We start from the raw sequence: 26,213 nt of genomic DNA on the forward strand, positions 1-26,213 counted from the left end.
CGGCCCTGGGCTGCATCTCGGGGCTGCGGGCTGGAGGAGGGAGGAAGAGGAGGAGGGTGAGGAAGGCTCCTAGAGGGCGCTCCCAGGGCGCGGGACGAGCCGGGCTCCAGCGCTGCCCTTTCCCTGTAAACGTCCCGGCGCAGGGGAAGCCGCGGCGCTCGCAGCCGCTGCCCCGGGGGTGCGAGCGGGAGGGAGGGCGGGAGGACCGGTGGGAGGAGGAGGAGGAGGAGGAGGTTGGCAGGAGGAGGAGGAAGGCCCGGCCCCGCCGCCTCCTGATTGACTCCCAACTTTCTGCTCCTCCCTTGCATAAACTTTCCCGTCCCTGCGCCTGGCTCCGTGCGCGGACCCGGGAGCCCGCCGTGCTCCCCGCATTCCTGCCGCCCTCCCTGGCCCGGCCCCGGCCCGGTCCCGGCCCGGCCCCGGCCCCGGTCCCGGTCCCGGTCCCGGCACCCGCGGCCGGCCCAGCCCCTCCGGAGCACGGAGCAGGTAAGTGCCCGCCGGGAAGAGACTCCCAACCCCCCTTCCTCCTTCTCCTCCTCCTCCGGCGCCTCCTTCCTCCCGGCCCTCCGGCTGCACCGAGCCCCGGCGGCTGCTGGGGAGGCGGCGGGGTCGCACCAGCCCTCGCCCCTCGGTACCCGGCAGCCCCGTCCGCCCCCTTGGAGCTCACCCCCCGACGGGGGTGTGTGTGAGGGGCACAGCCGCGGTGTCCCCAAGGTGTCCCCAACCACCCCCTCCCCCGTTGGGTCCCCAGGGTCCCGCCCCGTCGGGGCTGTTCTGCGCTGCTTCCCCGCTCCGGCTGTTCCCCTATAGGGACCTACGGGTTACAAAGAGGCCTTGTGTACAGTATAGCCCGCACGTCGGGAGCAGGCGCCAGGCGTTATAGAAAGAGATAAACGCCCCGGCTACACCCCCCTCCCCCCCGGGGAAGCAGCACGGGACTGGGGGGCTGTCCCGGGCGGGGGGTGGGGGCTACACGCATGTCACGTTACATGTGTGTCACACGCATGTAGGGGATGACCATACACTGACTGTATGCTAAACACTCCGTGCCTCGTCATAGGGGCGCATTGCTAACGAGGCAGCAATTAGGTGTATAATTTTGAGCAGTGTGTCATCTTTATTATTATTATTATTATTTTATTTTTACACCCTCCTTGGGGTTGGGGTTGGAGGGTGTTTTTTCTTCCTTAACCCCTTTGGAAGGAAAATAAGGCCAAGCCCTCGCAGTGCCACCCGTCTCCACCCCCCGAAACTGCTCAGGTCTGTACTTGGGTGAGAAAAACACCTGTATTTTGGGGAGAAACCATCTGGAAATGGTAGTGGAGGCCCTGCCAGGGCAGTGGGCACCCTGCAGCCTGCATTGCCATTGGGTGCTTGGCACGGGGAGAGGTGAGGGCAGAGATCTGGGGGGTTTTGGTGCTTTGCGGGGAGCCAGGGCAGGCGACCGGCCCACGGCAAAGCGATAATCTCCGGTGTCAGGCACGCCGGGGTATTTTGGGCTCCGGCGTCCTCTGTCCCCTCCTATCGCTTTACCCGGCGCGGGTACGTGCGTGCTGTGAGTCAGGGCTTTGGCACTGCCCCGGGGGGCCCTGCCAGTGGGGCTGCCACCCCCCTACCCGGTTTTGGGCTGCTTGTGATGATGGGTAAAGAGCTGGGGGGCTGCCAGGCCATTGATCCCCTCCCCTGCACCCACCGGCTCTGCGGGCCTCCATGGCACCAAAGCTCTTGCCTGCACCCACTTTTGGGGTGGGTTGTTTCACTTTGGGATGAGAGAAGAGGGTCCCCAAAGTGAATGTGGAGCGAGGGCTCGCCAAGGTCATCCAACAGCAAAACTGGGGGGGAAATGGGTGTGGGGTGGTGGGGCTGGGACCCTGCTTGTGGGAAAAGGGACTGTCACCGTGGCGCTGTCTGAGTGACATTCCCGGCACTTCCCCGCTGGAGAGGACGGGCACAAGTGCCCCGTTGAGAGAAGGCCCTGGATTTAGTTGTGTTTGGGTTTGTGGAGCCAGTGTTCCCATGGGAAGGGGTTGCGGATGAGCGTGGGGTGAGCAGCCACCCCCTCCCAGGCGAGTGACACGGGGGGGATGTTCCCATCCCCAGGGAATGTTGGGCACCCAAATCCCTGCCCGGGGCTGGCACCGCACTGGCTTTTCTAACAAAAATAACCCTTTGAAAGCAGCGAGCTCCACAACGGGCTCCAGCTGCCTTCTGTGAGTGGCACTGGGCATTGCAAGGACCCTCGTCCCCACCGGGGTGCCTGCAGTGTCAGGGCTCAGCTCGGAGCAGGGGGATGCTTCAACCAGGGCATTCTGGGGAGCGAACTGGTGCAGAGGTGACCCCTCCAGCAGGCGTCCCACCTCTACCATCACCTTCCTGCAAAGCAAAACCCCCTTCAGCCCCCACGTCCATCAGTAAAAGGGACTTGCATCCATGTCCCATGACATACAGTTACTATCTACCATGAGACCACGAGCAGCATCTCTTTGTAATCGCCATTTAATCCTCATCTTGCTGCCACCAGAGATGGTCGGGAGGTGAATGCCGGTGGCCCTGGCACTGTGCTGAGGGAAGGAACCTTCCTTGGTGGTGTGGAGCAGGTCAGCTCTGGGAGGAGGGGTGGCACTGCCAATCAGTATAATTAATGTATTAAATAGCGAGTAACTGCGTGGCTCCTGTCAAAAGCAGCGAGCACGAGGCTGGTGGCAGGTGAGCTCAGCTGGAAACCGGGGACATGGGCAATTTTGGGCTGTTTACAGGAAAACAGTGTGTTTTCCTGCCTTAGTACCTCTTCTATCCATGGAAGCAGGGAATGGAAGAGGAGAATGGGCTGCAAAGCCCTAATGAAGGATGCTGCCGGGATTCACGTGGCAAAAGCCATCCCAGGGCTCTTTGTGGGCTTGGGATCCCATCAACGAATGGGACGGATGATGTCCAAAAAGTGTCCCATCTCTAAGAGCTTATCTCTTTACTAAATTCTATATGGCAATTGCAAGGGGCTGGCGGGGCTGCCTAGGTGTTACATCCACTGCTGGTGGATGCGATATAACCAAACAGCTTTTATGTCGGGAGCTCCCATCCCTAGGGGATTTGCTGGGTGGCCAGGCCATGCTCCGAGCTCCTCATCCGTGTGTCCGAGGTGCAAGCTGGGGTTGGTGCCCAGGCACCTGCGTGTTGCGGCTGGGGCAGGCTCCCGGAGCGCATGGGCGGGCGTTCGCTATTGCCACCGTCACGTGGAGGCTTATGAAATGTTTTTTTGGAGGGAGGAAGGGAGGGAGGTAATGATGGGGTGAGCGGCGGGGCCGTCCCCGTGCCAGCCTGCAGCGGGCACGTGGCAGGGGCAGCCACCCCCCTCTGCGATAACGCGCGGCCGCATCCTGCTGCAGGTCTGGACATGCTGCCGCAACTCCCGGTGCTCCGGTTTTCCCCGCTTGGTGCAATGGGAGTGAGGGGCCCAGCAGAACCTCCTGGTGGTGCTGGGTGGCCGCTCACGTACCCATGGCGGTGGGGAGTAGGGGGATCGTGGCACTGGGCGCTGTTCTGGGGTCCCCATGCAGGTTGTTGAAGGGTTTGTGCTGAGCACATGTGGCTCAGAACTTTGGAGGTGACAAGCCGTGAACCCCACAGTCTCATCCTTGGGGTGGCAGTTGGGGATGATGTTCATAAAGGGCTCTGCTTTGGCACAGCTGATGGTGTCCATAGAAACGTGAGTGTCCTTTTGTTGAAGAATGTCTATGCTGGTGATGCAAATCCCATTGGAGTGTGTCCCCTCATCTGGTCCCGAATGGATGTAGTGCTCTGATGCCCCCAGCATCCCCTGTTTGGTGCCGCGAGACAGCAGCAGCACCAAAACCCAGCATGCCCAGCGCCTTCCAGGGCTGTGTCATGAGATGTGCCAGGTCTCCACTGGCTAAAGCCAGCCCAGCTCTCACCCTCATCCATCCTTTTACAAGCCAGAAGGTGACTTCAGGGCTGCGTTTCGCCCTGTAAGAAATAACAGCAGGAACCTCTCGCTCACAGGTGGCTTGCAAGATGCGAGCAGTGGAGGAGGCTGGTTTATCCCCTTCCCCCTCGCTGCCGGGGGGGATCAGACGGACCCAGAGCGTGTGCTGGCAGAGCTCCTTCTGCGGGGGGTGGCCGGGGATGGGCCGGCCGAGCTGGAGCTAATTTTAGGTGGTGGGCAGAGCCTTGCGGGAAGCAGCCGGCTGGAGGGAGGGATGTGTGCGGTGCCGGGGTCTGAAGATGCTGCTGTGGGGTTTGGGGTGACCCTGCATTGGCTGGGAGCAGCCGTGGGGCGATGGGACACGCACAGGGCAATGCCCTGCGTGCCTCTGCGCCAGGTTTGCGTGACCCAGGGAGATGCTGAGCCTCGCGCCGCGCCGTGCCTCAGTTTCCCTGCTGGCGGGTTGGAGGCGGGCGGGCTGGCCGGGCTCGGGGATCCTTGCCTGGGAGCGCCAAGCTTTATTCTTCCCCCCCCCCCCGACTGTCTCCTCCTCGCTGCTCGCACAATTAGATCCAGCTGTTCACAATAGCCACTAACTTCTCTCCGGAAGATGTTCAAAGTTTACAGACGCGGCGTGCGTGGAGGATGGGCTGCGATCCCCATGCCAGCTCCTCGCCGCCCGCCCTTCCCCCAGAGGCAGCCAGCTCCTGCCTTCCCCCCCCCCCCCTTCCAAGCTTAGGCAATTCGGGTTTAGGACAAAGCACACCCGCACGCGAGCCCCCGACCCAAGCAAGCGTCGGGTTTTTATTAGCAGGAAGATCCGGGTGCTTTGTAGACCGGGAGCAAAGGTCTGGGGTAGATCTGTAGGATCCTGCCTTTTCCCTGCCTGGTTCTTACCCCACTCTCGCTTGGTGAGCCCGCACTCACTGGTGGCACGAGGTTGGGTTCTGGCTCTCCCATGGCCCTCACTTGCAGCCTTGTCCAGGCAGCATCACGGAGCAGAGGGTCAGGGTCTGGCTCCGATGTCTGGGTGCTCCCCGGCACTCTTGGGCCATGCTTCTTGCCAGCGATCCTTCCTTCTTGTACCAAGACTCCTGCCCCCGTGTATTTTTAGCAGCTTTCCTCCCCAAGGATTCCAGAGCAGTTTTTCAATCTGCGGGAGCGGGAGTCGCTGTGCCCCATTCCAGCTCTCAGCTTGGGAAGCGGTGAGAGGTGCTGGGAGAAGGCGATGCTCTGCCACAGCACCCGGCGTGCACCAGGGCGCGGGGTAGAGTGGTGCTACCCCAAAATATCCCTTTTTGGGAATAAATCACCGTGCAGTTTGGGCAGCTGTAATGACAGAATGAACCAGGCTGGGAAAGCCCTTTCAGCTCATCCAGTCCAACCCTTACCCCAGCACTGCCAAGGCCACCCCTAACCCATGGCACTGAGGATGTGTGAACACTTGCAGGGATGGTGACAGCAGCCCTGCCCTGGGCAGCCTGTTCCAATGCCTGAGCACCCTCTGGGGCAGGAATTGTTCCTCAGCTCCATCTAAACCTGCCCTGGTGCAGCTTGAGGCCGGTTCCTCTTGTCCCATCCCTTGTTACTTAGGAGAAGAGATCAGCCCCTTCCCTCACGACAGCCTCTTTCAAGTAGTTGTAACACATCTCCTGTGTTAAATGCAGGCTCCCCGAGCTTCATGCTCATCATGGTGGGGCAGGGAAGCGTGTCCCCCTCACACTGCCATTGTCACCTGGGGTCCCAGACTGGAGCATCTCCGTGACTGAGCCCCCAAAACCTCGTGTCTCCGGTGCTGGGGGGGACCAGTGTCTGTGTTCCTCTCTGTGTGCCCCTCTGTGTTCCTCTCCCTCCCGGTGCTCAGCTCGGGCAGCTGCTCCCGGGGCAGGGTTGGGTTTCGCAGGGGTGGAGGCAGCCGGGGGTGGGTGTGAAATGCATTGCAGCCTTCCTCATCCTCCTCATCCTCGCCTGGCAGCCGGCGTCCCCGGGAAGACGCTTTCCCTGTCCTTGCTGCAATGGCATTAAATAGGGTCAGCAGCACCCGAAACTCCTCCATGGAGGCATTTCTTCACCCAGGAGTAGGTCCGAGGGCTGGAAGGTTATCCGGGATGACTGGCCCACCCGGATGAGGGGACACCAAACCAGTGCTGGCCCTTAGGGCTTCCCTGCTCCCAGAGACCCTCTGGACAAGCAGTGCCAGGAGCCCCTTGGGCTATGGGACACGGTAGCCACCCTGTGCTCATCTACAGGGGATGTTCAGTACGAGACATCCCAGGTTGGGTGTATTTTGATGTGGGACCAAAGCGAATTCAGTGGTCCCCAGTGGGTGCCAATGCCTGGCACCGGCTGTGCCACTGGCCACCGGTGCTGGGGGTGTCATGGGGTGGCCACAGTGGTGGTGGCCTGTCCCCGGCAGGCGACTCCAACCCTGTTGTTTCCATCCAGAGCATTTCATAACACAGAGAGCAATTAATGCTGCAAAAGCTTTCTATTTATGCTGGGTGAAACGCCCCGGCCTGGCTGGGCAGGGCGGCCGTAATTGGGCCAGGGAGGGTTACGGTGTCCATCTGTCCCCTGCCCTCTGGTCTTGAACCTGGAGGCTTGAGCAAAACTGGCTCAGGTCCTCCAGCAGCCGAAACCCGGCTCTGCTGCCCTGCCCGGGCTGGAGGAAGAGGAGATGGCGGGGTTGGTTTGACACCCATGGTTCTGCCGTTAGGAGGAAGCATCCTGGGCTGTGCCCCAGGGTTTGCCTGGTCCCCTTCCTCCTTCCTACCAAAATGTTTTGGGCTAAATCACTTGAGTTTCCTCTTTCTTCACTCTTTGGGATGAAGGTCGGAGCATCCCTCAGCCTTGGGCGGCTGGGTGAGGACCAGCCGCATCCCTGTGAGCAGGGGCCTAGGGATTTGCTGGGAGCTTGGGGGACGTCAGTCAGAGCTGGGGGGACGTTCCTGGGGCAGCCCTGGCAGCACCATGGACCCTGGTGGGATGCTGCCACGTGGCCTCCTGCGGTTTCCCTGCTCCGATTGCTTCCTGAGCCGCCCGCCAAGCCGGAAGGGACAGGAAGCGATAGAGGGGAGGAAATTAGTCGGGCTGTCTCACGGGGAGCCGGGCTGGGGTATGGGGGCTCTGCCATTGCCCTGGTCCCCAGCGCACCCTGGGGTCCCTTTGGAGTGAAGGTGGCCGATAGTCCCTGGCAGGAGGTGCAGACCTGGGTGGGATGGAGCAGAGCGGCCGCTCTTCCCTTCCATTCCCAAGCCAGGGAATCCCTCACTGCAGCCCGGGCTGTCTGGAAGAGGAGCACGATGTAAACAAACTTCCTTCCATTGCCCTCCCCACTGAGCGGGGTCTTGCTTGGCTGCTGTCGCCTGCCTCAGTGGGTGCTGGCTGTCCCTGGGATGACTGAATGCAGCTTGGATTGTGTTCCCTGTGGGACTGCGGTGGGGTCTGGGGCAGGGTGTTCCCAAAGGGTCCCTGGTGGCACTGCCAAAGGGGACAGGATTCCTGTGAGAACCACTTGGCTATTGCCAGTAAAGCGCTGTTGGGTCGTGCTCAGCCGAGCTCCGTGCCTGGCGCTGGGGTCGGCAGGGGACAGGGCAGCATCTTCCCTGGTGTGTCGTGGTCCTGTTGGGGTCCCCTGGGAGCCCTGAGGTTTCTGGGTTTGCTCTGAAGGGCTCTCCAGGCTGGTGGCCGTGTCCATGCAGCAGCCTTTATCCAGGGCCTGTTCCCAGGGTCACGGTGTGGGCAGAGGCAGCAGCAGGGACACTGCCCTCAGCCACTGGTCCCCTGCCTGACACAAGGAACACGTTAACAAAGGCCTCTGCCTGCCTGCAGCTGCTGCCAGCCCCCCAGCGATGTTCGTGCTGAGCCCCATGGGCTGGGGAGGAGCTGGGGTGTGCAGGAGCCTCGGCTTTAGGGTTTGCTCATTTGGGGTCTCACAGAGCGGGCTCTGGGGGTCTGCGCGCTCAGCACAAGGGGCGATGGGGGCTCCTTCTCTCCCCTCACCCCTGGGTGTGGGTGCCCCTGGTCACGGTGATGGGGAGGGCTGCCGGTGGCCTCGCAGTGCTGCGGCTGTGCCGGTGCGAGGTGAGCGCTGCGCGGTGCCAAGCCTGCCCGGGCTTGTCCATGAACTTTTATCCTTTTGCTGTGGGGTCTGTGTGCAGGAGGGAGGGAGGGGGGCTGGATCCCTCCAGGCCTCCTGCACGGGAAGGTGGGATGGAGCTGGGATGCAGCCAGACCCCCCCCACCTGGGGTCTGTTGTCCCACCAGTGTCCCCAGCACCGCAGGGGATCATCCTGTTGGGTGCTGGTAGTGCCCTGCTGTGGGTCTCCATAGGGAACGCTCTATGCTGCTGACCCCCTTGTGAGCAGATGCTGGTGGCCATGCCCTGAATCCCTGGTGGCTCAGCGGGATGCTGTGGCAATAGCATCGCAAAGGGCGATGCTGGACCCAGAGATCCACAGAGGTCATGGAGGTCAGGAGTGGCTGGGGCAACGCTTTTGGGGCTGAGCACACTGGGGGAGAGGAATACCCCATTCCCCCTGTCTTGGTGGCATGGGACAAAGATGGGGAGAGGGAGCTCCCCATACCCGGGGGCTTTGTGGGGCTGACGGGCACCTCTTCCTGTGTGGTGGCCCTGCAGCCCTCAACAGTGATGTCCCCGTGCTCCCATTGCTCTCCCCTGCACTGATCCCTATCGTGGCTGGTTCTGCTGGTCCCGGCAGCACCCTGCTCCTGAGCTCGGCACCCGCACCCAGCCCCAGCGGGTGCCCCCCGGCCGCTCCGACCACAGACCCTGCCTCCACGCTATTTCCTTCCCACCACCCAGCAGAAAACACCCTGGCTGCAGCAGCCTCCCCCGTGCAACCTCCCCTTTGCTTCTGCAGGGGTTAAAGAGTCTTCCTGTGGCTTTCCCTCAGCAGCTCTCCCTGACCTGCACAACGGTCTGCGTCGCACCCCCACACATGGTGCCAGGGCCAAGCACTGTGATCCTATGGGAACACCATCCCCTGGCACAGCCTTGGCCTTGCAGGGAGATAAGGGCTTCCCTGGCAGCATCCTCCCCTGCCTGTTGCGGGCACCCATCCTGCAACGACTGCGGGACCTTGCAAGGGTGCAGCCCCCGTCCAGCACCCACTAAAAGCTTTGGGCTGGAGCACGGTACCCCACAAAGGCATGGGATGAGCGAGCTGGACCTAGGGGGGGGTCCCCCTGGTGTGACTGACAGCCAGTATCCCTGCTTATGGGGACAAGCATCCCCATGGCGGGGCAAGCATCCCCATGGGAGGCGAGCATCCCCACCCCAGGTCACTGGTGCTGGGGTCCCCAAGCCCCGCAGAGGTGCCTGCAGCACGGGAGGGGGTTTGTCCCCCCAGCGCCTGGGGAGCAGCCGAAGGCAGGAGCTGGTGGCATGTTTCCCAGCAGGTCCGGTCACCTCCCTGCCCGGAGCAGGTCTGGCCGGTGGTCCCCCCGCAGCCCGTCCAGCCACACCAGTTTCCTAATTGCTGCTGGTGCTGGTGTTTTGTAAGGGCAGGGTGGAGCGCGGCCCTGGCCGTGCCTTGCGTCAGCGCAGCGCCTTGCACACTCCCTCCAGGAAATCCAGTGTCCCAGCCCAGCCGAGAGCAGGTTCCGTGGAAGAGGAGGAGGAGGAGGAGGAGGAGGAGGAGGAGCTGCTTCCTCGCACCTTGGCAGGAACCCCGGCATCACGCTCCCTCCTCTCCTGGCTTCCCTGCAAACGCTGGGCTGGGCTTTTCCTGCTGGGGAGGGGGGGAACAGTGCAATGGGAAGGGGCTGGGGGACGTGAGCTGGAGCCCTGCCTGTGCCTGCAGCATCTGGCACAGAGACCATGACCCAGGGCACTGGTCATGCTGCTTGATCCAGGATCCTGCCTACATTGGTGCAACCAGCCCCATAGCTTTGTCCATGGCCCTATAGCTTTGCCTTTGGTCCTGTAGCTTTGCTATAAAAGCACCCTTCAGCTGGGAAGGACAGGGGGTCTGGTGGGTCCCCCCGGCAAAGCAAAGTGACCCCCAGCATCAGCTTTTGGGGTTTTCCCCTCTTGTGGTGCCGTGGGGTACTGGGATGTTGGGGGGTCCTGGGCTGGTGCAGGGCTGTGGGGCCCATGGGCTCTGAGGGCTGCAGGGTCTTGGGCTGCTGTGGTGCAGCTGCGGGATCTCTGGTTCCCCTGTTTGGGGTCCCGGTCTTCTGGGTGTTCTTGGGCTGCCACAGTGGAGCCAGGGCTCCGCACCCAGCGAGGCAGTTGTAGGTGCCACACTGGGATGGAGCCCTACTGCAGGGGGGGACCCACTGGGGCCATCTCCATGTGCTACCTGCATCATCCCTGCCTGGCACCTGGTGTCCCCTTATCCTTCTATATCCTGGACAGTCCACTCTGTTTGGGCAGCACATCCCTCTGGAGGGCTGCCCTGTGGAGCAGCGTGGCAGCAGGCACAGGATGCTGTGGGATTTGAGGTGCTGTTGGTGTGCTATGGGACTTGGGATAGTACTCGGGATTTTGTGGGACTTGGGGTGTTGTGGGACTTGATGTGCCACAGGACTCAGTGTGCCATGGGATTTGGGGTGTCGTGAAAGTTGGAGTGCCACGGGACTCATGGTGCCACAGAACTTGGTGTGCCATGGGACTTGGTGTGCTGTGGGACTTGGGATAACGACTGGGATACTGGGATGCTGCGGGACGTGGGATAATGATCAGGATGCTGTGTGACCTGGGATAATGGCAGCGGTGCTGAGGGACTTGGGATAATGATCGGGATGCTGTGTGACCTGGGATAATGGTGGGGATGCTGAGGGACTTGGGATAATGATCGGGATGCTGTGTGACCTGGGATAACGGCAGGGGTGCTGAGGGACTTGGGATAATGATCGGGATGCTGTGTGACCTGGGATAACGGCAGGGGTGCTGAGGGACTTGGGATAATGATCGGGATGCTGTGTGACCTGGGATAACGGCGGGGGTGCTGAGGGACTTGGGATAATAATCGGGATGCTGTGTGACCTGGGATAACGGCGGGGGTGCTGAGGGACTTGGGATAATGATCGGGATGCTGTGTGACCTGGGATAATGGCAGCGGTGCTGAGGGACTTGGGATAATGATCGGGATGCTGTGTGACCTGGGATAACGGCAGGGGTGCTGAGGGACTTGGGATAATGATCGGGATGCTGTGTGACCTGGGATAACGGCGGGGGTGCTGAGGGACTTGGGATAATGATCGGGATGCTGTGTGACCTGGGATAACGGCGGGGGTGCTGAGGGACTTGGGATAATGATCAGGATGCTGTGTGACCTGGGATAACGGCGGGAATGCTGAGGGACTCGGGGTAACGTGGGACTCATCGTGCCACAGGGGCCGGGGCGCGGCGGGACTCGGGTGCCCCGGGCCCATCCGGCACCGCCGCCGCCATCGCCGCCTTGGCCGCCCGGCTCGGTCCTACCATCCAGTTCTCCTTATTTGGCCACAGTGCTCGGCAAGAGGGGGAGCAGCGGGCGGGGGGACCAGGGCGGAGCTGACATCGCATCAGGACGAGGGAAAGAAGGATGGGGACGGGATGGGGACGGGATTGGACGGGATTGAGGGGGGGGATTTCTTGTTTTATAAAAGGAGAAAAGAGAGAAAAGAAAAAGGGAGAGGAGAGGAGAGGAGAGGAGAGGAGAGGAGAGGAGAGGAGAGGAGAGGAGAGGAGAGGAGAGGAGAGGAGAGGAGAGGAGAGGAGAGGAGAGGAGAGGAGAGGAGAGGAGAGGAGAGGAGAGGAGAGGAGAGGAGAGGAAAGAGGAGGAGAGGAGAGAGAGAGGAAAGAGGAGAGAGAGAGGAAAGAGGAGGAGAGGAGAGAGAGAGGAAAGAGGAGGAGAGGAGAGGAGAGGAGGAGAGGAGAGGAGAGGAGAGGAGGAGAGGAGAGAGGAGAAGGGCTCCGGGCGCTGGAGCCAGCGGCGGCTCAGTTCCTTTAAAAGGAGATGTCTGCGCCGGAGACCTTTGTACACTCCCAGCCCGTCCGGGAAGCGCGGCGCAGGAGACACCTCTCCGCTCCCACCGCCGGCAGCTGCCGCCAAACATGTTATTGCAAAACACTGCGCGGGGAGCCGGGCAAGGGGAGGAGGAGGAGGAGGAGGAGGAGGAGGAGGAGGGCTGAAGGCTCCCCAGCATCACCGCGGAGCGCCCAGGCCGAGCATCCTCAGGGCCGGGGGCCTCTCCCGGTGCCAGGGGTAGGGCTCTGGCACATGGTTCCCATTAGCGGGGTCTGGCTTGGAGTACCCAATGTCTCCCTTCACATCCCAGCTCTGCCTTTGCCAGCAGAGTGGAGGGTTTGGGGCTGGGGGCAGTTTTGGAGTGGGTGCGGGTGCTGGTGTGGGGCTGGGGCTCACAGGCAATGGGGCTGCTGCTGCCCTGTCCTGGGGTGTCACCCATGGGCTCCATGTGCCCAAGCTCCTCATGGATAATGCAGCATCTGGGCTGTTTGTTCCCAGACTTTTCAGTTTGACCCTGGGTGATCACTGGTGGTTTGGATTTGGGAGTACTCATGGAAATCATGGCTCTGCCCCCAGGGGAAAGCCTGTTTGTGGGTGTGATGCCCTGCACCAGGATGCTGCTCCCAGCTGTGGGTCCAAGAGGGGACAGGGCCAGTGCTAGGAAATGACCTTGATCCATGCTGTCACTGCAGCTCTAGTGAGGGTCTCTGGGTCTGACTGGTGTCTGTGTCCTGCAGGTTGTCGTGTGTCCGTGGGGGCTCGGGATCGGAGCCCAGAGCAGCCAGCACCATAGCGTCCAACAGCTGGAACGCCAGTGGCAGCCCCGGGGAGGGGCGGGAAGATGGCCAGGACAGCATGGACAAGAGTCTGGACAATGATGCCGAGGGTGTGTGGAGTCCGGACATCGAGCAGAGCTTCCAGGAGGCGCTGGCGATCTACCCCCCCTGCGGCCGGCGGAAAATCATCCTCTCGGATGAGGGCAAGATGTACGGTGAGTGATGGCGGTGAAGCAAAACCTCCTGCCCCAAACCCACACTGGGGCATCACCTTCAAGCACCCCCCAACAGCAGAAGCAGCTTCCCTGGGTACATCCCGGAGCTGGACCAGGGAGGTGGCAGTGACCCGCATCCCCTCCCTCTGCCTGGCTCTCTCTCCCGCTCCCTCCCTCTCTCGGCCCTGCCGGAACGACTGGTTTGGTGAAGCCGTGGGGCAGGGAGCGGGTGCGGGACTGCGGGGCCAGCACCAACCCTCCCGTTCCCGCGCGCCTCCGCATCGCTCCCAACCCTTCCCAACCGGACCTGGGGGTGGGCAGCACCCACTCTCTGTGGTGAGAGCCAGCAACCCACCCCGAGCCACCTGCGCCTGGCTCAGCTGTCGGTGGCTTTGCTGGCAGCAGCAGGGCTGGTTGGCCCCACTGGTGCAGTGAGTTTGGGAGTGCTCTCAGCCTAGTTTCTGGTGTCTCCCAGAACACTTCCGTCTTGGCAGCTCTGTGCGATGGGGAGGAAGAGGATGAGGATGGGTGATGTGGACAGGAGGTGATGCTGGCACGGGGTGTATGGTGTCACCAAAGAGCAGGGGAAGGTGCCGTGGTGTCCCTGTCCCTCCTCCCCTCCACCTCCCATGTTGTCACCCCCAGGGCTGGTGACCTCGGGGACGGCTCACCATGTCACCACCACCCTGCAGTGCCAAAGCCCGGCACCTCCGTTCCCAGCCTCCAGAATCCACCCATCCAGGATGTCACTGGCCATGGCTCACAGAGAAGGGCAAGGGGATGAGGCTTTGCGGTGATCACCGTGCCGCTGTCCCCATCCCCACGCCAGCTCCCTGTGCCACCCTGCTCGCTGGGGCCCCCAGGCCGGGGTGGGGGGGTAGCAGAGGGCTTCCCAAGCGGGTGCATTTTTTGGATTTCTCCGGGAATAGCTGAAGTGCCGCCGGGAGCCGGGCCCTAGCGCCGAGCCCCGACCGGTTTTTCCAGCCTTTCGGAGACATCTGGCAGCTGCTTCAAGAGGCAGCGGCCCCCCCGGGCAGATCCCTTTCATCTCCCCCTACCCTCCCCAGCACCTCCCCACCAGGACCCCCAGCCAGTGGTGCTGGGCTTACTGGGGACCCCAAGAGGCACCGGTGGCACCGGCGATGCCAGCATCCAACATAAAGGTGCTTTGGTGCCGCTGCTTTCCACCATTCACCTCTTCTGGGGTGTCGCACGGGATGCCCATGGCCACAGCAGCCTGTGCCCCACTGATGCCAGCAAGCAGGTGGGAGCTGGGGGGCTGGGACTGGCCCCTGCTCTCCCCTCGCTGCCCGCCGGGTTATTTTTAACCCAGCCCGTCCAACCGGTTCACGTGGTGGTGTCAGGGGAGAGGAATTTGGGGAATGTGGTAATTTGGAGGAGGACGTGCCCTCTCGGAGGGAATGGCACGAGCCCCGGTGAATCACGGGGGACAGGGACCGGCCTGGGTGAATCACGGGGACAGGGATGGTACAGCCCGGGGTGGTGGCTGGGGCGAGGTGCGAGGCAGGATGGGTGCAGGAGGTGCTGGCTGCTGCCCACAGGAAGGCACCCACATTTATTTCCCTTGTTTATTTATTTCCCATATTTGTGTCCCATATTTTCCTTGGTCTGGGTAAGGAGAGGAAGAGACTGGGGAGCTGATGTGACCTGGGAGCTGCTGCAGCGCTGGGTACCCCCAGGCTGGGGCTCAGCACTGGATCCCCTCCACCCGCACCCCACAGCAGGCATCATCTCCCTCAGCTTTGGAGGACACCCATGTGGCCTTTCCCTTTGTTAGGCACCAGTGAGGCCAGGGCGCAGGCTGGGAATGGCAGGAGCAATGGGAGCTGTGCTCAGTGCTTCAGGGTGCCACTGGGATGCGCCCCATTGCCAGCACCCATCTCGAGCACAGCGCAGCCATCCCTATGGCACCTGGCCCTGTCTGTCCCTCTGTGTGTCCCTCCTCCTCCAGGAAGTCCCAGTTGCTCCAGGGCCGGTTGTGCTGGAAGGGAAGGACTGGGGGGGGGGGGTGATCACAGCTCTACGTTTGAAGGGATGTATTTTTCTCAAGCCCAAACCCGCTCCAAGGGCATTTCGACAAGTTCCAACCGCGACCATCTGGTCCATGAAGCTCCATGTGGCGTTCCCGGCCGCCCCCGAGCGCGGGGGGCACGGCGGGGGGGGGGGGGCCGCGGCCGGCACAAGAAAGCTCCCGGCTGCTCTGACGTTGGAGCAGAGATTGGCCACAGCTGGCCCCCAAAATGTGGTGCAAAAGCAACTTCTGCTTCGAATTAGACCCGGGACGTTAGGAAATAGTGGTGGAAAGGCCAGCGCCAGCTTGCGAACGGGAAGCAGGGAGCCGGGGGGGGACCCCAGGCTCCTGGTGGGAAGGGGTGCGGGGAGCGGGTTCATGGGGTCCTCCCAGGGTGCTCTCTGGGCGTTGAGGGGTGTTTGGGGACAGGGCTGTGGTGGGGTCCCTGGGGGGCCGCTGTCACCCCCCTTGAGCCCCCTTGTGTTTGGGGGCTGCCAGACCCAGTGGGTGCCGCTGGCCTGGAGGGGTCCGGCCACCCCACGTCCCCGAGGGTCACCACATCATCCCATCGAGCCACCCCAATGTCCCCTCGGGCCAGAGAGCTGTCGTGGCAGCGCCATCTCCTGGCAGTGCCTCCTTCGGTAAGGACTTGCCTCATTGAAGGAGCAGCCTCATCAAGGACCAGCATCTTCAGGCTGGGTTGGGGGGTGCTGGTGCCCCTGCCCCCCGTTTCCCCCGGGCTGACCCTTGGCTCTGCTGGCAGGTCGTAACGAACTGATAGCCCGGTACATCAAGCTGCGGACGGGGAAGACGCGGACGAGGAAGCAGGTGAGGGCATCGCTGTGCTTCTGCTCGTGGGGGGACTCTGGGGTGCAGGGGGGGTCAGGTAAGCCTGGGAGTGAGTGGGTGCCCGGCTGCATCACCCGTCCTCTGTGTCCCCTCCTGGAGCCACCGTTGCTGCCAGCAGGACCCTTGTCCTCCGCAAGGAGCTTTGCTTTCAAGCACAAACACCCTCAGGATGGTCGGTGCCAGCCTGATCTCTGGGTGCCCTGAAGTCTGGGGTGTGGGGCAGGCAGCACCCAGCCCCCCCCGGCTGTGCTGGGGTCACCCATGGGGGCAGGAGCCTTGGAATCTCCATCCGAGCAGTGTGTGCATCCACGTGCATCCATGCATCCCTTTGCTGCTCCACCTGGATCTGGAGACCGTTCCCACCTCTGGCCCTTTGAATCATGGAATCAGCCGGGCTGGGAAAGCCCTTTAATCCCATCCAGTCCAACCCTTACCCCAGCCCTGCCAAGGCCACCCCTAACCCATGGCACTGAGGCCTCGTCTCCACGCTGTGTGAACACTTGCAGGGACGGTGCCTGCAGCCCTGCCCTGGGCAGCCTGTTCCAATGCCTGAGCACCCTCTGGGGCAGGAATTGTTCCTCAGCTCCATCTAAACCTGCCCTGGTTCAGATTCAGGCTTTATGCTGATTGTGCCAGATGCCCCAATGAAGGCACCCCCAGAGCCCCCAGGCTGATCCCAAGGTGTCCCCATGTGGCCAGGGACAGGCTGTGCAGGTCCTGGGGACCTGGGAGTCCTACAGAGCCCTTGCCCCAGCCTCGCTGCCCTGCAGGGATTGGTGCTGAGGCAAACGGATGCCAGCAGGGCAGGGAGCATGCAGTGGTCCTCCATTGCCTGTGTGAGCAGGGTCACATCCATCCCAGCAGCTTCACCCTTCTGCCAGGGATCAGACCTGGGTGAGGACATGCTGCCCTTGATGGGATGTCTCTGTTTGTCACACATCTGGTGGCTTTTCCCTCCCCTCTGTGGTGGTCCCCAGCCAGGAGCTGGTGACCCATGGTGCTGGGAGTGGGTTCGTCTCCCACTGCAGGGGACTGATGGGTTTGGAGCATGGGGACACTTGTGTTGGGACTGTCCCATGCCACAGATCCCTTCAAGGGAGGGACTCTGGTCCCCAGGCACTGGCTGGGGGACATCCCTCCAGGACTGATGCCAGAGGGAGAGGGACCAGGGTTCAGCCACTGTCCCTGTGTTCAGACCAGCGCTGAGAGGTGCTTTATTTCTGGCTTAAAGCCTCAACTGCTCCCTGGATCCCTTCTCCATGTGGGGAAGGATGCAGTGCTGGGTGACAGCAGTGCCTCAGGGGGGAGTGCATGTGGCACTGTCCCCTCTGTGCAGTCGTGTCCTGCACAGCCTCTTGTCCAGCTTGGTGCTGGTGGGTGAAGTATCTTGCCTGTTCCCTTCCTGCCTCTACATCAGCCTCTTTGCTTCGGATCCTGCCCTTAGAAGGGTCCAGACACCAAAACCTCTCAACACTTCTCTCCTTTCCCACCTGCAAAATTAGCAGGAGCCTGAGGGGAATGAGCTGGTCCCTCCTGGAGCTCCCTTGGGACCTGCAGACCCGCTGCAGGATAATCCAGGCGCCCCCCAAACCAGCCGGTTTGTACCCTCCGCACTGCAAGCAGCAGCTCATTGCACTCACAGGGGCTGGGGGTTCTGTCTGGGAAGCCCCAAGACATGGTAAACATGGACCCCCCCATCTGCATCAGCTTCACTCCGAGGAGCTTCACCCCAGACAGGGGGGCACAAACCAGCATCAATCAGTGCAGCAGCACCAGAGCCCCCCAGTTTTCCTCTCTCCAGCGCGTGGCAGGCACAGGACCCTCTGCATCTCCAGGAGCATCACCCCCTGCGCTGCTCCCCTTGTCCATGCTCCCTTCCCCAGGAACAGCATCCCACCTCGCAGGGATGAACAGATCTTCACGCTCTCTGTGTTTTCCTTTCCGAACGGCGTGGCGGGCGCTAGGTGTCCAGCCACATACAGGTTCTAGCTCGGAAGAAGGTGCGGGAGTACCAGGTTGGCATCAAGGTACGTTGGTGCCCGTGCCCAGGTGTCCGCGGCGGTGTCTCTGTGAGCATGGGCAGCCCCTTTTTCCTCCTTCCTCCTTTCCTCTGGTTGACGGCTCTGCTGTTCCCCCTCTCCTGCTCTCTCTCTGCAGGTCTCTAGCCACTTGCAGGTTCTTGCCCGGCGGAAATCTCGTGAGATTCAGTCCAAGCTGAAGGTACGCGCCCACCGCCGCGCCTGCTGACCACTAACGCCCTCGGCTCTGCGGTGTGCCGCTTGCTTTCCTTCACTGCCTCTGGTTTGGTGGTTTTGGTTTTCCTTCCCCCTCCCTCGGCTTCTGAGACCAGATGGGTTTTTAGAGGCATCACTGCAGAGGCACAGAGCAGTGCAAGGATGGGAGGGGGGCAGAGCCCTTCCTTCTCCCCCAGAAGTGTGAATGTGGGTGCCAAATCCCCTCCTGTCGCCCAAGCGAGGACTCTGCTCTGCGGAAATGGGGGTTTAAACCTCCATGGGGCTGCACCCCTCTTTTGGGCTATCAGGGGTTCTCCCAGGAAGGGTAGGACCCCCTCACCAAGGGCAGCCAGCAAGACAGTGAGGGTCAGACAAGGGGTGCAAAGGGCTGTCCCCTGCAAGCTGAGACCTGGCCCTGCTGGGGACGGGTGCTGGTGCGATATGGGCAGAAGCAAGGGGGGGCCTCGGGTCCATGCAGGCTGCCAGCTCAGACTTCTGATGCACGAGGGTCTGAGTATGGCCAAGGTGGCAGCTCAGGGATGAGGACAGCAGTGGGTCCCGATGGGGCCGTGCTACTGTGGAGGGGACACAGGGGTCCCAGGAAGGAGAAATGGGGTGCCAGGGCAGCCCGTGATTCCAGGAGCCAAGGGAGCCGAATGAGGAAAAACTGGATCATCCTCTCTTCTCTGGTTCGCTTTTCTTTCCTTCCTTCCTCCTAACTGGAGCCCAACTAACCCTTCCGTAACTGGTCCCACTGTGCTTCGTGGCGGTGGTGGGGAGGATGATGATGGGGGCACGGGCAGGACTGGGGGCATTGACAAAGGACCGAGCCCTGCTCAGATTGGACCCACATGGTGCAAGGTGGGGAACAGAGCGGTCCCCACTGCACCACCACCCATTGAGGGCAGCAGCTCCAGGCTGGGCTGTGCACACTGGGATGCTCCCAGGTTAATCCCAGCACTGTCACACCAGTGATGGGCAGGATCCAGGGGGGACGCCTGCTGCCTTGCCGAGGAGCCCAGAAAAGCTTCCAGCTCCCTGCCATGACCTCCAGGTCCCAAAGGCATCATCCGCTCCCTGTGTCCCTGTCCTGGATGCTGTATCCAGGTGTCCAGCACTGAGGCTGGCAGTGGGGCCACTGTCAGAGCTGGCACTCGCATTGTGGCATCCAAAGCTTTAAGAAGCTCTGGCTCACCCTGCCCAGGAGCCCACCAAGCCATAACCTCCACATCCCTTCAGCGGGGACCCTGGTGCCCCATGAGTGGGGTGCCAGGAGCGCTCCCACCCCCTGTGGGTTTGGTCTGTGGGGGAAGCTAGGAGAAGGCACCTGAAACTATTCTGGGAGGCTCCTCTGGGCTCGTGCACCTTAAACACAGCTCCCAGCCCCAAATCAAATAGATAAAAATCACTTTCCTTGTTGCAGAGCCCAGGGCAAGGGGGGAGAGTCAAGAGGCAGGAATGACCCCAGGAGCCTGGGGATGGAGGCCAGTGTCCATGGCTGCGCTCTCCATCCCTGGCCATGCTGCTGCAGGAATCCAGCAGGGAACAACCAGGGCAGGGATCCCTTTAAACAATACACTGGATGCAAAACGTCTTTCCCAGCCATACTGGGAGGCGAAGCCAGGCGTGGGCACCCCTCTGCCCTCACCCAGTGCCTGTCCTATTGAATGGAAACTCCCTCCCGTGAGCAACAGGAGTATTTTAAGCTGCAGTCATGCACGTGTTAGTGCTGCATGTGGCTGCATGCCCCTGCTCCTGCGCTGCCCCAGGTGGAAACAGATGAAGTGATTGATCCCTGAGGAAGGTTCAGAGGGAAACCAGGCTGTGCAGTGGGACCAGCACCATGTGTCCTGGTGATGTGGCTGGAGGAGCAGCCCTACCGTGAGCCAAGACCTCGGAGCCCTCCGCTCCTGCCCAGCAAAAGGCAAAGGGAATAAGAATTGGTCTCCCATAGGAATGCACACACAGCACAGATGGGTTGTGCCCAGGGCCTTCCTTGTGGTGCTGTAGGGAATTTGGTGCTGACATCCCTGGGCAGGACAGGAGCTGGGCAGGACAGGAGCTGGTGGCTCTTCCTGTCCGTGCCCTGGCTGCAAGCGTTGGGGTTTGCTGAGGAGGTCGTGAAGGGGGTTAAAGGTTGCACAGGGTTTGACAAAGCCAACAGAGACACTGGCTGGCAATCCCCCACAATAGTGGGGAGGCTTTGGTGTCCCATTCTGGGGGGGATTAAGCCCAGGCATCACTGCCCACCAGGTCAAGGGGTTCAGTCCCCAGGCCAGGCTGTGTTGATGAGCTGCGGGGGGGGATACCCCACTGGGGGTGCACACCGTGCCCACAGGCTCCCACGAGGCTCTAACCTTTGTTTTTTCCTTTCTTTTGTGGACAGGCCATGAACTTGGTAAGTTGAGCTTGGGTTTGTGATGCCTTTTGTTCCCATTGCTTTTGCCTGCTCCTGTGGAGGGGCTCAATCCTCTGCATCCCCGGGGCGGGGGCGATACCTTCCAGCCCCAGCGGCTCTTGCCCAGGGCACATTTGCAAGCTTCAAGCATTTGCTTTTGGGGTGGGGGGGGCATCCACTTGCCCTGGTCCTTTGGCCGGGCTGCATGACCAGCTCCAAGCTTTTGTACACTCAGATTGGGGGGGTCTCAGTTTGCCCCTGTAACTCCCATCTCCCTCCTGTCCCCCCCAGGACCAGGTCTCGAAGGATAAGGCTCTGCAGAGCATGGCTTCCATGTCCTCCGCGCAGATCGTGTCAGCCAGCGTCCTGCAGAACAAGCTCAGCCCCCCTCCTCCTCTTCCTCAGGCTGTCTTCTCCGCTGCCCCCAGGGTGAGGACAGCCCCACGCCCCCATACAGGGACACCCTGGGCTGGGGGGGGACACAGATCCTGCACAGGGGACAAGGGGATGGTGGCCGATGGCCACCCTCAGCCCTGGGGGCAATGCAAGGGGGGATATGGGGACTCAAGGCAGTTGGAAGCAGGCAAGGAGGGGAATTTGGGGGGGTCACAAGCCGCTGACTGTTCCCTGTGCTGTTCTCCCAGTTTTGGAGTGGGCCTATCCCAGGACAGCCTGGACCCTCTCAGGAGTAAGTATGAGGCCCCTCCACTGCCCAGTGCTGGGCAAGACCCCCCCTTGGTGAGGGGCTGGGGTAACCCAGGCTTCGTTAACCTAATGATGCTCTTTGCTTTCCAGCATTAAACCATTTGCACAACCAGCTTACCCCATCCAGCCACCCATGCCTCCGTCACTAGCCAGTAAGTGCGACCCTTGCCCTCCTTACAGGGACTGCAACCTGCTCGGTCCTATTTGTCCCCTGCCCTGTGCCACCCTCCCACCACCTCCTGCAGGCTCTAGGGGAAAAACCTGGGTTTAAACCCAACAAAAAGCTCCAGGATGAGCAGGACCCTGCTGCTCCCAGCTCTGTCTCTCCCCACCTCCACGTCCCTTTCCCTTTTCATCCCGTGTTTTGGCCATCCCAAGGGAAGCCCTCTGTGCTGGGAGATCTGGGTGGGTGGGGGTGCAATAGGACAGCAGTGCAGGGGGGTTCACCCCATGGTGTCCGTGTCCCCCTCCAGGTTATGAGCCCTTGGCTCCGCTCCCACCAGCCGCCTCGGCCGTGCCGGTCTGGCAGGACCGTACCATCGCCTCCGCCAAGCTCCGGCTCCTCGAGTACTCTGCCTTCATGGAGGTGCCACGGGATGCTGAAACGGTAACGGTCCCCTGCACCTGGGTGGGATGTGCCTGTCCCCATGCTTGGTTTGGGTTGAAGGGGCCTTAAAGCTCACCCAGCTCCAACCCCTGCCATGGGCAGGGACACAGAATCCCAGAATCCCAAGGGTTGGAAGGGACCTCAGAAGATCATCTGGTCCAACCCCCCTGCAAGAGCAGGGTAACCCAGAGTACATCACACAGGAACTTGTCCAGGTGGGCCTTGAATATCTCCAATGTGGGAGACTCCACAACCCCCTGGGCAACCTGTTCCAGTGCTCTGTCACTCTCACACTGCCAGGGATGGGGCAGCCACAGCTTCTCTGGGCACCCTGTGCCAGCGCCTCAGCACCCTCACAGGGAAGAGCTTCTGCCTTAGATCCAACCTGAACTTCCCCTGTTTCAGTCTGAACCCATCACCCCTTGTCCTGTCACTGCAGTCCCTGATGAAGAGTCCCTCTGCAGCATCCTTGTAGCCCCCTTCAGGCACTGGAAGCTGCTCTGAGGTCTCCCCACAGCGTCTCTTCTCCAGGCTGAACAGCCCCAGTGTTCTCAGCCTGGCTCCATACAGGAGCTGCTCCAGCCCCTGAGCATCCTCATGGCCTCCTCTGGACTTGTTCCAACAGCTCCATGTCCTGGGGACACCAGCACTGCACAGTGCTGCAAGCAGGCTCCATGAGAGCAGAGCAGAGGGGCAGGATCACCTGCTGCTACCGCGTGTTTTGATGCAGGCCAGCACTGGGTGCTTTCTGGGCTGCAAGCTTACCTCCTGCCAGTTCACCTCACCTCTCGTTTTCATTCCCCCACCCTGGTCCTTACAGTACAGCAAACACCTCTTCGTACACATCGGGCAGACGAACCCCTCGTACAGTGACCCGCTGCTGGAGGCTGTGGACATCCGCCAGATCTATGACAAGTTCCCCGAGAAGAAAGGTGGCCTCAAGGAGCTCTATGAGCGTGGGCCCCAGAACTCCTTCTTCCTCGTCAAATTTTGGGTACGATGCTGGGAGGATGAGGATGGGGAGGGTTCTCCTTGAGCCATGGGCTTGGTGCACGTTGCCAGCACAGTGGGAGCATCTTGGGCAGCTCATAAGCTGGTGTCCCTTGTTCCCATGGAGAGCTGGTTGGGATGACACCTAAGAGGACCCCAGCCCTGCTCATTGTAGAATCATGGAATGCTTTGGGTTGGAAGGGACCTTAAAGCTCCTCCAGCTCCAACCCCTGCCATGGGCAGGGACCCCTTCCACTGGAGCAGCTTGCTCCAAGCCCCTGTGTCCAACCTGGCCTTGAGCACTGCCAGGGATGGGGCAGCCACAGCTTCTCTGGGCACCCTGTGCCAGTGCCTCAGCACCCTCACAGTAAGAATTTCTTCCCTGTATCTTATATCATTTCCAGGCGGATTTGAACAGCACCATCCAGGACGGGCCGGGGACTTTCTACGGTGTCAGCAGCCAGTACAGCAGTGCAGAGAACATGACCATCACGGTCTCCACCAAGGTGTGCTCCTTTGGGAAGCAGGTCGTGGAGAAGGTGGAGGTGAGTCCCGTGCCCCACTGCATCAGGAAGGGGTGGGAATCGGGTCCACAGTGGGTTCCAGGATGGAGAAAGCCCCAGAGCTGGGTGTAGGAGCCATGGGAGCGGAAAGGCCATCTTCACCATGTCCCAGTTGGCCACCCTGTGGTTTTCCGTGTGCCATTGGGTTCCCAGTGCTCACCCTGGCTGTGCCCCACAGACGGAATATGCGCGGCTGGAGAACGGCCGGTTCGTCTACCGCATCCACCGCTCTCCCATGTGCGAGTACATGATCAACTTCATCCACAAACTCAAGCACCTCCCTGAGAAGTACATGATGAACAGCGTCCTGGAGAATTTCACCATCCTGCAGGTAATCCCCTTCCTTTTCCAGGGAGCATTTCCCTCCATGGCACAGCCTGCTGTGTGCTACCCGGTCCCAGGGCACTCAGCCTTGGCAGCGCGTATACACCTGAGCCCCCAAAACCTGGGTAGCAGGCTCTTGGTAGTGCAGTTAGATTGGTTGTGCCTAAGCCTGTGCAACACCCCAAATGTCTCTCCAACTGCCTGACAGGAGGATGGAGCCAGGAGGGGCTGGGCTCTGCTCCCAAGGAACAAGGGATGGGACAAGAGGAACCGGCCTCAAGCTGCACCAGGGCAGGTTTAGATGGAGCTGAGGAACAATTCCTGCCCCAGAGGGTGCTCAGGCATTGGAACAGGCTGCCCAGGGCAGGGCTGCAGGCACCGTCCCTGCAAGTGTTCACACAGCGTGGAGACGAGGCCTCAGTGCCATGGGTTAGGGGTGGCCTTGGCAGTGCTGGGGTAAGGGTTGGACTGGATGGGATTAAAGTCTTTTTCCAACCTGATTGATTCTAGGATTCTAAATAACAGGTAGCATGTTTTTCATGGTGCAATTAAAGTGTCTGAGCCCATCAACCCCACCAGTAACAGCATCTCCCCGAGGGCACAGCCCCATCCTGATGCGCTCTGTGCTCTGCTGCAGGTTGTTACCAACAGGGATACCCAGGAAACTTTGCTCTGCATTGCCTTTGTCTTCGAGGTCTCCACCAGCGAGCACGGCGCCCAGCACCATGTCTACAAGTTGGTCAAGGACTAGGGGCCCTCGGGGACAGGTGGGCTATGAAGGGTGCAGGGTGGGGGGGCTGCGCCGAGCAGCCACCCACGCCCACTGCCTCGTGAGGAGTCATTTGAAGAGAGGAGGAGGAGGAAGAAAAAGAATAGCCAAAAAAGACTGACTGTGACGCAGATGCTTTCGACTTAGGAACAGGTTCTTTTTTTTTTTTTTTTTTTAATAAGTAAAAAAAAAAAAGAAAAAAGAAGAGGAATGGGAAAGGAAGTGTAGGGAGAAAGGCAAACCGCATCCAGAGCTGGATGGGGAGAGGCCGAGGAAGGCCGGGAGCCCATCGTGCCACTGCCAGCAGCGGGATGTTGGCGCAGAGGACAGCCCCTCCTCTCACCCTGCACTCGAGGGTCCTGGTCCCAGTCCTGAGTGGAGAGGAGCGAGTACAGATGGGCTGGAGGATATGGCAGCAGCATCACTCCAGGTCTGACCTGAATCCGACTGGCATCAGTGCTGCCTGGTGGCTGGTGGGGACATAGGGATGGAATGTTGAGGTTGGAGCAGGGTAGGACAGGGTGGAGGGGACCCAGGATGCTCCTTCTCCATGCCCAGGTGAGGCACTGGGAGCCGGTGGCACAGAAGTGGGAGGCCATTGACGATGCAGTCTTGGTTTTTTATGGCTCTTTTTTTTTCTCCTTTTTTAAATTAAAGTGCTTTTTAATACTTTTTAAGAAGACACCGTGCTTGTAAGCAGGACTGTGACCCTCTCTGGTGTCCAGGACCTCCTTTCACCCCATGTGCTGGTGATGGAAGAGGTGACACTATAGTTTGATGGGTCAGAGCCATGCTGGGCTTGGGGAACAGCTCCTGTAGGGAAGATTTGGGGGTGTCCCCATTCCAGGAAGGGCTGCAGACGTGGCAGTGGGATCCCCTGAGCTCTGCACTTGGGGCGACCCAGGCTAAACATACCCACTGTGGTTGCTTGCTGAGGAGTATCAAGGAGAGAGCACTGTGGGTGGATTTGCCTGATTTACTTTGCATTTTCCATCCTTTTGTTGGAGTTCATTTCACCTTTTTGGACTTTTTTGGTGTTGACTGTTGTGGTTTCAGCTGCTCCCCCCCGCCGCTCCGGCTGGCTTGCCTGGATCCCATGGGAAGCAGCTGGGGAAGCAGCTGGAGCAGGGAGAAGAAGCGCATTGTGCAATGCAAGACCAGGCTGCGAGCGGGCAGAATTTGGGACAGAGAGAGGCAGAGAGGGGCAGAGGACAGGAAGGACACCAGAACAGGGGACTGGCTCTGCTTGGAGGTGCTTTTGTGGCTGCATCCCAAAATCGGCCCAGGCAGCGCATCCAGTCCCTAGGCTCTGCGTGGACTGAGCATCCCCAGGGTACAGGAGGGATGCGGAGGGGCAGAGGTTGGGATTTGAGGTGGTGGCAGGAGGCTGGCAGGGGGACGAGGAGCCTGCGATGGGCAGGTCTGGCCGGGTTTCTTGTGGAGTGAAGGCAGCGGGAGGTGCAGGACTGGGTTGAGGGGTGCTGGAGCCAGGGGTGATGGGACCGGGGGGTTTAGTCTTGATGCTGCCAGGTGTAGAGAACAGGGACTGCCCCAAAGCTTTGGAAAGGGCCTTGGCTGCCATTGTGGTGCCACGTTCCATGAGATGTGGGGACTTCAACCTCTCGCTGCTGAAAGAAGCCACTCGGTGGTGGGCCTGGATGGAGCAGGGACAGCAGAGCAGGGGGAAGGAGAGAGGGAGAAATCCAGGGAAAGGCATGGGCACCCCCTCGCAGGGCTGTGCCGGGCTGCCCGGCCGAGTTCTCGTATGTAGCATGCTTCTTTGTTGTTTCGTGGTTCTTTTTCTTTCTTCCGTTTCACTCACTGACCTAAAA

At 60.9% G+C, this 26,213-nt stretch overlaps 1 protein-coding gene across 5 annotated transcripts; it reads left to right on the forward strand.

The window, feature by feature from the left end:
- Positions 1–252: 252 nt before the first annotated feature.
- TEAD3 (TEA domain transcription factor 3) lies at positions 253–24,495 on the forward strand. Of its 5 annotated transcripts, XM_061349437.1 has the most exons (14): positions 253–486; positions 12,657–12,910; positions 15,706–15,770; positions 17,756–17,818; positions 17,949–18,011; positions 20,412–20,423; positions 20,715–20,852; positions 21,068–21,111; positions 21,219–21,280; positions 21,602–21,735; positions 22,556–22,729; positions 23,130–23,270; positions 23,467–23,619; positions 24,250–24,495. In XM_061349437.1, exons 2-14 carry the CDS (start codon positions 12,775–12,777, stop codon positions 24,361–24,363), a joined length of 1,299 nt encoding a protein of 432 aa, XP_061205421.1. In that variant the 5' UTR covers positions 253–486; positions 12,657–12,774; the 3' UTR covers positions 24,364–24,495. The 5 variants fall into 5 exon arrangements, with proteins under 5 accessions (XP_061205421.1, XP_061205422.1, XP_061205423.1 ...); XM_061349438.1 differs by lacking the exon at positions 20,412–20,423 and having other exon boundaries at positions 254–486; XM_061349439.1 differs by lacking the exon at positions 17,756–17,818 and having other exon boundaries at positions 255–486; positions 24,250–24,494.
- The last annotated feature ends 1,718 nt before the right edge of the window (positions 24,496–26,213 follow it).

This window comes from Neopsephotus bourkii, unplaced genomic scaffold (genome assembly GCF_033783945.1).
Source record: "Neopsephotus bourkii isolate Nb327-2 ecotype Australia unplaced genomic scaffold, CSIRO-AGI_Nbou_v1 NB_414, whole genome shotgun sequence".
NCBI classification, from domain to species: domain Eukaryota; kingdom Metazoa; phylum Chordata; class Aves; order Psittaciformes; family Psittacidae; genus Neopsephotus; species Neopsephotus bourkii.